This window comes from Melanotaenia boesemani, chromosome 21 (genome assembly GCF_017639745.1).
Source record: "Melanotaenia boesemani isolate fMelBoe1 chromosome 21, fMelBoe1.pri, whole genome shotgun sequence".
In the NCBI taxonomy this organism is placed as follows: domain Eukaryota; kingdom Metazoa; phylum Chordata; class Actinopteri; order Atheriniformes; family Melanotaeniidae; genus Melanotaenia; species Melanotaenia boesemani.
The window spans coordinates 20607735-20620802 of record NC_055702.1 but is presented as its reverse complement, the minus strand read 5'-3'; the positions used below and the strand labels follow the sequence as shown (position 1 = coordinate 20620802).

The 13068-nt window shown below is 38.2% G+C and overlaps 1 protein-coding gene across 1 annotated transcript in view; it reads left to right on the top strand.

Moving 5' to 3' along the window:
• Positions 1-13068, top strand: part of shisa8b (shisa family member 8b) — a 51162-nt gene that overhangs the window by 15951 nt on the left and 22143 nt on the right. Inside the window, exon 3 of the mRNA XM_041973915.1 lies at positions 668-792. Within this exon, the coding sequence (XP_041829849.1) occupies positions 668-792 (125 nt within the window). The remainder of the gene's footprint in view (positions 1-667; positions 793-13068) is intronic.

Sequence of the window (13068 nt, the reverse complement as noted above, 5' to 3'; positions counted from 1 at the left end):
CATATGAACATCCCTGCTTATGTGTGTTCATGAGTATGTGTGTGCAAGCAGGGACTCCAGATGTTTACATATGGACTTTTGCACTCAGGATCAAATGTACTGTTTAAATCAGGGCTTATTTTTTCTTCTTTTGTCCCTATGTTCTTGCTTATTGTGGCATTCACATAATAAAATGTGATTGTATAACTACCTGTTCTACCGATGGCTTATAGGACCACCGGGGAACATTTTTATTCCACAACATGATGCCATCAGCAGTACAGACATAAAACTGACATCTGATCTTAATTTATCTGCCACATTTGCCTCATTTGTTTGATTGATTGTAAACACATACATGACATCAAGCTAAATAGAGCAAATCATCAATAAGATATTAACCTGTACTCATAAAGGTATGGAGTGTGAATTCCATCCCATTTTGTATTTTGCAGTTTTTAGAAATATAGGGAAATGCCAAAAAAGATTATAGAAACTGACTCTAAATTTACAAGTACAAATAATCCAGGGAATCTAATTCAGCTTTACACATTTTTTTTTTTTTTTTTTTTTTTTTGCCAGAAATGTTAAATAGATTGATTTATATTAACTGTGTGTGAATTGTTTTATCATCCTATTAAATTTCAGGAAGTGCAGTAATTTTCAGTGTGTGTGTGTTGGTCTGCAGGACACTGACAGACCTGCTGAAGCAGCAGGGAGGTGAGGTGAGCTCAGTAGAAAATGCCACGGCTGGTTCGCCCACCGGAGGAAGAGCCAACGGCATCTCAGCCAGGATGCTGCGCAGCAGGAGTGGTGAGTACAGAGAATTTATTCAAGTGGATACACACACACACACACACACACACACACACACACACACACACACAAAACTAGACACAGGTACAAGTAGAGCAGCTGTAAAATTGTTCTATGTACTCCTGTAAAAATACAGAAAAGTTTTTATGCATGTAAAGGTTCACACAATAAATTAATTAATCTAATTCTGCATCTAAAATGAAGACAGACAGATTCAGAATATTAAGGGAACTTCATACACACATTAAGAACCTAATTATCTCTGGGAAGCACTCATTACTCACCAATTAATCCAGTGCACGTCCACACAAACCAGGTAACTGTGTGTGTGTGTCTGTATGTGCTTGTTGCCATCAGTGTGTATCCTTGTGGTGTAGCTGAGCACAGTGTCTAAATAGGGACTCCAATTGATGTGGTGCATTTTCCTAATGTATGTCATTCAGCTCATCAAACAAACGATGCTCCTGGTGTAGCTGCTTTTAAGGCTACAGTGTGGACACCTCCACCTGCCTAAACATTTGTGAGGAACTGAATCAGGCGGGTGACTCAGCTGTTAAACATCAGCAAGGAAGCTCTCCATATATTGACTCTAAGTGCATCTGTTGCATGTTCTGTTTTGATTATAACATTTCAGTTCTATAAGCAGCAAAATCTAAAAAGCTAAAATTCTTCACTGAAACTGAATTAAAGCAGAGATTACTTAAAAAAAAAAGAACGATTTTATATCACCAGATGCTGGATTTATATACAAATCTTTCAATAATTTTAAGTCTGTATCTTCAGTTTTAAGCCCATTCAGATGTACGACTAAATTTATAAGAGCTAATTAGGCAAGGCAATTTTATTTGTATAGCACATTTCATGGACAAGACAAATCAAAGTGCTTTACAAAGAAAGCATTAAAATTAGTGCTGGGCAACGATTAAAATTTTTAATCCCGATTAATCACGTGACATGCTGTGATTAATCACAATTAATCGCATTGTTACGCGCAAAGTATCTCTTTCCTTTAAAAGAAGGCCTACGGCTATATAAAGAACTGCAGTAAATTCTGGTTTACAAACACTACATCAGGGGTCTCCTGTGACTCTCACTGAGCCTTAATGCAGACATCCCATGGATATCAATACTTGACATTATTTAGACGTTGGAAAAAAGACGTCTTCTGGAGTCACAGTCCGCAGTGTGTGGGGATCAAAATTGAACGTTCAATATGACTTGATAAAGACATCGTTTAGACATTGCCTTGTTTAATGGGAACAGATACTATTTGATTTTGGTATCAAAATATCAAGAAAATAAATGTTTAATTAAATAAATTTTCATTATGATGGTGCAGTTGCAGCCGAGTAGTTGTTTGTAGACTTGCAGGTTATAATCTATCCATTTGTGAAATTGCAATTGTAATTATAATTGTAATTATGAGAAACATTTTGATATTTTTGAGAAAAATTACCACAACATAGCATATTTAACAGGCTAAAAGTTGTTGTTTCTCCTGTAAATTTCTTAACTCAGATTATATAACCACGGCAGTAGGGTCTCTTTTTTTAAACTAGAACTGAACCCCTGCATTTGCAGAAATATTTGCTCATTATATTGAACTTAAGTTTGTGCCAAATAAAAAAAAAAATAAATAAAAAAAAAACTATTTGAATTAAAAAACAAATATGGCAAAGCCTACCACAATGTGCTGTCAAAATGTAATTTTTTCCTTTGTGGTTAATTGGGTAGCCTATAGGTCACTACAAAAACAGTCTGCTCTGATACAGCATCTCAGCCTTTTTTTCTACTTTCCGGTTGGTGGATCAATAGCAGCGTGGTGTCCCTACTTCAACCACATCTCCGCAAATTTGCGGGCCGGGAAGGAGGCAACATTTGGTTCATTCACAGCAATGAAAAGCTGATTGTTTAGTGTGCAGCAGGACTGTTACCTCCACTTTTGTCCAATGAGGAACAGGAGGAGTACTGCCAGAGCCCTGCAAAATTACCTCCAGCAGGCCACAAATGCACATGTGTCTGCTCGAACGGTCAGAAACAGACTTCATGAGGGGGATATTGGTGCCCGACGCTGTGCAGTACGTTTGGCATTTGCCAGAGAACACCAAGATTGGCAACTTCGCCACTGGCGCCCTGTGCTCTTCACATATGAAAGCAGGTTCACGCTGAGCACATGTGACAAACGTGACAGAGTCTGGAGACGCTGTGAATGCTTGATTCTGATTGGCTGGAGGGTGTCCATTCAAACTGCTGTTTAGTTAGCGCAATAATTTACAGCAATAAGTCTATTTGACCGGAACTTCTTTCATAGGTGTCCATTATCACTTTTTAATGGACACCCTCCAGCCAATTAGAATCGAGTATTCACCCAGACCATGGTATAATTAAAGATATATAGAACTAAAAGAAAAAAAGATTCTGACGTAGCTTTAAAACACATGATGGTAGGTCAGACATGTCTTTGTTCCCAGAAGTATATTTTATCTGTTTACATTTAAACTCTAAATTCTGTATCTTCTACCCCTGCCCCATGTTGCCTAGGAACAAGGAGACTTCCATTTCTTATTTGTGTTACTATGACAACACGACATAGAATAGATCAAAGCAATGACATCACAACATGTGACCTAATTACACTACATATGTAAATCAGATATCCAGTTTCCTGTATTGTTAGTTCGTCTGGCAAGGAGTACACTTCTAAGAAGTTTTTGGAAACATCAAGTATTCTACAAAAAAACAGAAATGGCCCACCAAACACAACTGAACTATTTGAGAAATCAAGTGGAGGATCTCAGAAGAAGACTGCAAAGAAAAAATGAGTTTCTCACTTTTGAAAAAGAGAAACGGATTAATGCAGAACAAGATTCTCAGTCATACCAAAATCAGGTCGAGGATTTTAGAGCAAGACTGCAGAAGAAAAACGAATTTCTCACTTTGGAAAAAGAGAAACGGATTAAAGCAGAACACGATTCTCAATCATACCAAAATCAGGTCGAGGATTTCAGAGCAAGACTGCAGAAGAAAAACGAATTTCTCACTTTGGAAAAAGAGAAACGGATTAAAGCAGAACAAGATTCTCAATCATACCAAAATCAGGTAGAGGATTTCAGAGCAAGACTGCAGAAGAAAAACGAATTTCTCACTTTGGAAAAAGAGAAACGGATTAAAGCAGAACAAGATTCTCAATCATACCAAAATCAGGTAGAGGATTTCAGAGCAAGACTGCAGAAGAAAAACGAATTTCTCACTTTGGAAAAAGAGAAACGGATTAAAGCCGAACAAGATTCTCAATCATACCAAAATCAGGTAGAGGATTTCAGAGCAAGACTGCAGAAGAAAAACGAATTTCTCACTTTGGAAAAAGAGAAACGGATTAAAGCAGAACAAGATTCTCAATCATACCAAAATCAGGTAGAGGATTTCAGAGCAAGACTGCAGAAGAAAAACGAATTTCTCACTTTGGAAAAAGAGAAAAGGATTAAAGCAGAACAAGATTCTCAATCATACCAAAATCAGGTAGAGGATTTCAGAGCAAGACTGCAGAAGAAAAATGAATTTCTCACTTTGGAGAAAGAGAAAAGAATAAAAGCAGAAAAAGGATCTGAAAACTTGTGGACAATGTTTGTAGAAACAGACCAGCAAAGGGAAAAAGAATGCCGTCTCAGAAGGCATTTTGAACAGAAGCTGAAGACAAATACGGACATTGTCGAGGAACTGGATCAATCATCCAGTGCACCAAGCCCTTATGCTGAGAGTGAGCTCAGACAGGAAGAAACCCCGTTAGGGAACATCGATGAGCTGGGAAAGGTAAAGCAATGTTTGGAAAAGGAGATCAAATCCAACCAAGAAATGAAATCCAAATTGAGGTCTCAAGAGGAGATTATACAAGAGCTAGAGTGGAAGGTGGCAGAATTTACTGTCCGACTGAACATGGCAATGGCCAGCAATGGCCCTCAGATCCCTGATCAGGTATCTGAACCAGGTTGTCCTTCAGTTGAAGCAGAGTCCAAACCACAACTTTTCTTAACACCATCTGTGGACTCTGACTCTGAAGTTCCACAGCCACAAGCAGAAGCAAAACCACAGGTGGTCTCCGAAGAACTTCACCTTCAACCACAGGATGTCTCTCGACCAGAGAAAGACTTAACATCAGATGTGGACTCCCTCTGTTACGTCCCGTTATAGTGGTATGACTGGGACATAACACAAAAGACAGTCGCAGACAGTTGTAAAGTTGAAACCAAGCAGATTTTATTGTAGTGTGAATAAAATAAAAGAGGTAAACCAGGGAATTAACGTAAATCCAAGTGTTGGGGTTAGCGGAACTGTTGAAAGAAAACAAAAGTTAAATCAGAAATTATACACCAAACCCGCCAAGTAATACCATCTCAAATCCAACAAACAAAAAGGTGCTCTTAACTTGGCGTGATAGGGTAATTGGCCAAAGGGCGGCAGTCCCAATAAACTAAGTGTCAACACATATGGCCTAATCTAGCCCAACACAACACACCCAAACTTTAACACAAAGGATAACAAAATGGCAGAACACACACAAAAGGAAGTGCTGCTCAACACCTAACATGTGCCCAGAATGTTCCACACTGGGAACACAAAGGTAAGCCCAACCTAAAAGGACTATCAAACTGTCCCCCACTGGGAACTCAAACAGCCAGGACTCGTCCTGCTGCACACACAATAGCCCAACACACAAAAGGCTACCAACTAGCACAGCTAGTACACCAAAACAGGACGAAGTAGAGACATCTTTAAAATATAAAACAACAGCAGAGTACACAGAACATTCAGGGCTGCAATCACTCCCAGACACCTTAGACTTCCAGTCAAAATGAAGAAATGCAAGTCTCCAAAGAACTGGACCTTCAACCACAGGATGTCTCTCGACCAGAGGAAGACTTAACATCAGATGTGGACTTAAAAAAAAAAAAAATCCCTCTGTTACATCCCTTTATAGGGGTATGACTGGGGCGTAACACAAAAGACAGTCGCGGACAGTTGTAAAGTTGAAATCAAGCAGATTTTATTGTGGTGAGAATAAAATAAAAGGGGTAAAACTGGGAATTAACGTAAATCCAAGTGTTGGGGTTAGCGGAACTGCTGAAAGAAAACAAAAGTTAAATCAGAAACTATACACCAAACCCGCCAAGTAATACCATCTCAAATCCAACAAACAAAAAGGTGCTCTTAACTTGCGTGATAGGGTAATTGGCAAAAGGGCAGCAGTCCCAATAAACTAAGTGTCAACACATATGGCCTAATCTAGCCCAACACAACACACCCAAACTTTAACACAAAGGATAACAAAATGGCAGAACACACACAAAAGGAAGTGCTGCTCAACACCTAACCTGTGCCCAGAATGTTCCCCACTGGGAACACGAAGGTAAGCCCAACCTAAAAGGACTATCAAACTGTCCCCCACTGGGAACTCACACAGCCAGGACTCGTCCTGCTGCACACACAATAGCCCAACACACAAAAGGCTACCAACTAGCATAGCTAGTACACCAAAACAGGACGAAGAAGAGACATCTTGAAAAATATAAAACACCGAGTACACAGACCGTTCAGGGCTGCAATCACTCCCAGACACCATAGACTTCCAGTCAAAATGAAGAAATGCAAGTCTCCAAAGAACTGGACCTTCAACCACAGGATGTCTCTCGACCAGAGGAAGACTTAACATCAGATATGGACTTCAAAAGAAAAAATCCCTCTGTTACGTCCCGTTATAGGGGTGTGACTGGGGGGTAACACAAAAGACAGTCGCAGACAGTTGTAAAGTTGAAACCAAGCAGATTTTATTGTGGTGAGAATAAAATAAAAGGGGTAAAACGGAATTAACGTAAATCCAAGTGTTGGGGTTAGCGGAACTGCTGAAAGAAAACAAAAGTTAAATCAGAAACTATACACCAAACCCGCCAAATAATACCATCTCAAATCCAACAAACAAAAAGGTGCTCTTAACTTGGTGTGATAGGGTAATTGGCAAAAGGGCAACAGTCCCAATAAACTAAGTGTCAACACATATGGCCTAATCTAGCCCAACACAACACACCCAAACTTTAACACAAAGGATAACAAAATGGCAGAACACACAAAAGGAAGCGCTGCTCAACACCTAACCTGTGCCCAAAATGTTCCCCACTGGGAACACGAAGGTAAGCCCAATCTAAAAGGACTATCAAACTGTTCTCCACTGTTAACTCACACAGCCAGGACTCGTCCTGCTGCACACACAATAGCCCAACACACAAAATGCTACCAACTAGCACAGCTAGTACACCAAAACAGGACAAAGTCGAGACATCTTGAAAAATATAAAACACCAGCAAAGTACACAGAACGTTCAGGGTTGCAATCACTCCCAGACACCATAGACTTCCAGTCAAAATGAAGAAATGCAAGAACTAGAAAATGGTGATAATGATTTCTGCCATAATGGCTGGATCCAGCTGGATGGCAGGATGGCCAATGCAAAAAAATAAAATAAATAAATAAATAAAAATAAATAAATAAGTTTATAGTTTCATTGTTTTTCTGTAAAGTATGTTATAATGTTGTAAAACCTTATTTAGACTAATGCATAAACAACAACATTGTATTTGATGGCAAATGTTTTTTTTTTTTTTTTTTTTGGTACATGTAGTTTTCTAAAGGAACAACTGACTTGACTCTTGTTCTTCACAAAATTACAAATATCATAAATATTACACAGTAAAAATATAGTTAAAGATGATAGGTAGTGTTAAGAGTTAATTTAGTTATTAATGTCCAGTGACTTTTTCAGTAGACATATTCAATAAAACTATTCATCACCACAGGGAACTAAATAAAAATAAAAAACGAAAAAAAAAAACTAAAAATAAAAACCAAATCTTCATGGGTCTTTTGGTCTGAACATGTAAATCTGGCACAGGTAAGATGCACACAGAGCAGACAATGAAGTAAATCTGAGAACCTTCCTCATCAGCAATTATAATAAGTTAAAATCATTATAATAGTCACAAAATGGCCACTGTTGCCATAGGAATTGCAAGGCCACAAGGCTGCCAGCGATGCCATGAAAATGGTAAGTTCATGAGATGGCCACTGTTGCCATGGGAACAGTGAGGCCACAAAGCCGCCAGTGATGCCATAGGAATGGTAAGGTCATAAGATGGCCACTGTTGCCGTAGGAATTGCAAGGCCACAAGGCTGCCAGCGATGCCATAAAAATGGTAAGGTCAGAACATGGCCACTGTTGCCATGGGTACAGTGAGATCAATGGAATCTGTTGCCATTGGAATATATGAGCTTTCTTGTGTTTATTGTGAATAAGCAATAGACAGTTTAGCAAATGCTGTGCTAATACTAGTGTAATGCTAATGCCTGGCGTGTCTTTGGGTGTGTCCCAATCCACGCGCTTCTAAACTTCATTAAGGCCTGAACTGTGAAAAAATGATAAGAAAAGTAACTTTTTTAAATATGAGGTCTTTATTTGGCCCTTTAACAAAATCTAACAAAAAAATTTACGCTTTTTGGGGAGGGATATCTACCATTTATTACCTTGTGATATATTAAAAATATTATGGTTTTCCGCTTCTGGGTATCTATTACGGGAGAGAAGTATCAGATTGTGTTCAACAGGATTTTGAGTAAAGTTTATACCATAAATTGAAGCAAAATGTCTCAGAAACTGTATGTAACATATATGTCACATCAGGCTCTTATGGGTCAAGTGCATAGTGCACTGACCCAGAAATTTCTGTAAAAATCTAGTGTGAAACAATGGACATTACGTGCACTAAACGGACGCCATCTTGCTGACTGTGCGGAAGGGGAGGGACTTTCAACCAGTTCTCCAGAGCTGAATAATTGCGGTCACTGACTCAGTGGTACCGATGCAGGCGAAGGCTATTTTGTATAAATGTAAGTATGAAGTTATTTGATCATAATTCTAATGTAAACGACAGCATACTACCTATCACTTTTATCCCTGCAAACAGTTATGGATCTGATCATTTCCTGGATGCTGCAGTAGAGTTAGCACACATAAATGTTAGCAGTTTTTTAGCCAGTTTCACAGACATAGATAAGCTTTAAGAGTTATGAATGCTATAGGTTCCGTATGTTTATTCATAATTGTTAAACGAAGTGGTCCTTGATCTGAAAACTGATTAGGAAACATTGCTGGTTAGAGAACTGGCCGTTTGGACGGTACCGCTGACTAAGCCGTAGCTGATTGTACATCACTTTAGATAAGAGTCTGCAAAGTACCCATAAAGTACATATAAACACAAATAATGTTTGCTTTTATATAAACGGCCATTGTGTGTTCACCATAGGTCACTGTGGCATCAAACCACCGAGCCAGCAGTGGCACTGAGGCATTTACCACCTGGGGGCTAGCACGCTGCTGTTGAGAAGAGAAGGCAGCAAGAGAGAAATGTTTTATTAAAAAGTTTCAATAAAAGGTTTTCTGCATCCCTGTTTAAGACTCTTCATTACTGCATTTCATATTTTAAATGATGATTTCTAGTATAATCGTTTCCTGTTGCCAGATGTGAACTTATCAGTGTAAATACCAATGAAAACAGATGTATGTGACGTAAAGTACTTTAAATCAGTGAAGATATCTTTGCATATTTAAAAGTTGTTTTACAAATTTTTTAAATTGCACTTTATACTAACAGGTATCGGGGAGACATGCAAAGACACATGAACGTGTGTGCTGATGGATCCAGGATTTAGGACTATTGTTATCAGCTGAGGTAGATCAATACAGTGTAGGCAACGGTACTTCGTTTCACAAATGAGGCCTTTTAAAGGCATTTAATAGCATAAAAATTTGATGACATGCAAACACGTATGTGAACGTGATTTTGGATTAGGATTTTGGAAGAACTTGGACGGATTGTCCTAAAAAAAAGTATTTTAATGGAGCGGCGCTGCCATTAGGCAGCATGTAGGAGGGTCATATACTTTAAAATAAATAAATAAGCAACGCAGGTTACAGATGGGGTTAAGTAAGGAGTAAAGGAATGGAGTAAATGAAAGAAAGTAAAAACAAAAGAGTTGGAAATTCATTCTGTAAATTGAAGCAGGCAGAAGAATCGCCGTCAAATGCTGGTACGTCACTACTAGTAAGTGCAAAATGTGCTCCATTTGGGTCAGCACTTATCCACGATAGTGTGCATTAAAGACGCACTACCTTCCAGTGCACTCAAGTAAGTGCACTGTTTGAGACACACTCTTTGTTACCACAGTCCTGAACTCAGTTTCATTATACTTAATATTCTTGCACTGTAAATGTGACTTTTCTTATTTTAAAAATAATGTGAAGAATGTAAATGAAGCCGAGCCTTTCCACCATATGAACGGGTTCTGTATCCTTAATAAGATGCAACACAACCACATCCATGACCTCTTTCCATTGGGCCCTTTCTTATCATACAGGATACACTATGAAAATGATCCCACTGATGTTGGTTGTTTCTTAGCAGAGGTTTGTGAGCTTTGCTGTCTTCTACATCTCATGGAGACCAGTATTTCTCCCACTTGCCAGGATGCCTGTATATGAGGTGTTGAAATAAATTGTTTTGGTAGAAATGACCTATAAACTGATTTGGCAACATGTTACTTGTTCTGAGTAGTGGCAAAACAGAATCAGCTCTGAATAACAGATGAGATGGTTCCTCTTTTGGAAATTAAACCTTCCTCTCTGGCTTTAAGCTTTGTTTTGTTTTACATGTGTAACCAATTGTTTTTTAACCCAGGAAAACACCAGAATGAACTGGAACAAGAGATCATTATATTTAAAAGAACAATTTATTTATAAACACAATAAAATCATTTAAAATCTTTAATAGTCTAGATGTTGGATGTATAAAGAGCGTGGACAGTATTTCTATACTGATAGACATTAGACCAAAGAAATGGACCAAACAAAAGAAACAAAATAAGATAATACTATATCGTTGGGAAGGCTCAGTAAGGGCAGCTTTAAAAACCAAACTACTATGCATGAAATTAAAAACAAAAAACCAAATTATAATACTTAAAAGGCAACAAAACAGATGCAAAAACCACTCTGCCTTTGAACCCCTCCCTTTAACTATATAGAGAATCATTATAATACAATCCAGTGTCTAAACAAAAACAAAAACAACCCAATGGATCAATTGAACAAATACAGAGGGGAACTAAAGGCCCATTAAGCACACAGAAGATGGATATGTCTTCTGCGTCGGTTACACGTGTAATTTGGTCCTTCTTTTAGGGAGCTTAGCTATCCGTTGCTTGACGCAGAAAATAGAGCAATACCACCAGAAGTCACGGGGGAACAAAAAGCAGAGGAAGAATGAAGATGAGCACAACAAGTGTAGAAATTGTGCAAGCTTTTGAAGAAAGACTATATGCAAATGTTTAGGGTGTGTTGGTGTAGTGACGTTACGCTCGCCCATCTGATTAAGCATGTGTTGAGCATGTGACATGAAAGTGTTGCGAGCATTGTTTTTTGATTTAGCATGACAAAAATCATGTGAGCACATCAACTAAAGCTTCGTTATGAAGTCTATGCGTGTTGAGGGGCTCCCATGGATTTGGATGGGACTAAAGTTGTTAATCAGTCAATGCTTTAAAATGGATTAAATCGCATTGTAAACCAAAGGTTTTTAAGATAAGATCTTGCTAGCAACCATTCATTATTTCAGATGGAAGGAAAACCTCACTTTGGAATAATATTATCAAGTGCTGGGCAAAGATTAAAATTTTTAATCACATGACATGCTGCGATTAATCGCGATTAGTCACATTATTACGCGTAAAGTATCTCTTTCCTTTAAAAGAAGGCCTACAGCTATATAAAGAAAATGCAGTAAATTCCATCAGATGCACTGCCACAGCAGGAAGGGAGACAGGGACGCCATGTTTCTGTCATCAAAGCCAGCAGCCAGCAAAAAAAAAAAAAAAAAAATTAACGCATGATTAAAAAAATCTAACGCTGTTAATTAAGCGTTGCATTAACGCGCAATTAAGGCGTTAACGTGCCTAGCACTAATTAAAATATAATAAAAGAAAAAAATAGTTAAAATTACAATAAAATTATAATCATGATTATAGAATTAGAACATGGTGGTTGTCTGCAAGACTGGGACAAAAAAAGTCAGGCCTGGAATCATACACTCATGCAGGCCACCCCAATGCATATAATGCATGGATATGTTTACATTTACACAAGTTCACATGCACACACACGCGCGCACACACACACACACACACACACACCTAAACCCAAACTTTGTATTATATGCAAACCCAAACTGTTCTGACATAAAAAGTGAAATGCTGCTCGGCATGCTGCAGGTACAAAAAAAAAAAAAAAAAGAAAAGGCTCTGCCTTAGTGGGTTGGGTTGCTCTTGGGCTCCTGGGGCCTGAGTCCTCCGCTCTGTCTGCCTCTGGGGGGCCGGCGCCCCATCCCACCCCACCCTTGTCAGGTCCGGTATATAATATATAAATTCAGGTAAAGAAAAATGCTTAAATTATCAAGCAGGGCCTTATCTCCTTTAAGCTCTTGGCAAAGCAAATTGTTCTGCACAACATAACAGCCAGACCATCACATTGCTTGCTATAATGCTGGGCAGGACAAGGAAAAAAATGTGTTTGGTGAGGGCTCCTGTGTCTAGATGGAAAATATGGGGAAAAGGCACATCACATGCTGCCTGCAGGGTTTCAGCCTGCTTACATTAACATAATAATTAAGCACTGCACGAATGCAATATTTGCACATGCAACAAGCATGTGTTCTAATTCCAGATTAAGTATTTTACAACTTTCTTTCAAATATAAGGCCAGTGATGTTATTTTACTTGGTCACAATTCTGAGAAGAAAAATTTATGTTTTAATTGGACTTGGACAGAAGGAAACATTCCTGTGACTTTTATTCAGAATATCAAAATTGTATGTTCACCATTTCATTATCTGAGTAACGTTATAGAAAAGTTTTTTTTTAAACCTTACCAACACATGTGCAGTATATTTTTGTGTTGTCTGTATGATGATACTGATAAGTAAAATCACATTTTCTTGACAAAATGATGGTACTTGTCTCTTGTAATGTTTTTCACATGAATTTTAAAACATTTACCACATTTGGTTTCTTACAATACCACAGTTATATACAGTTATAGCATGAAAGTTTGATTCCCTGGTAGAAATAATTTGTCAGGGATTATGATCATGACACACAAACTATGAAGGATGTGATCTT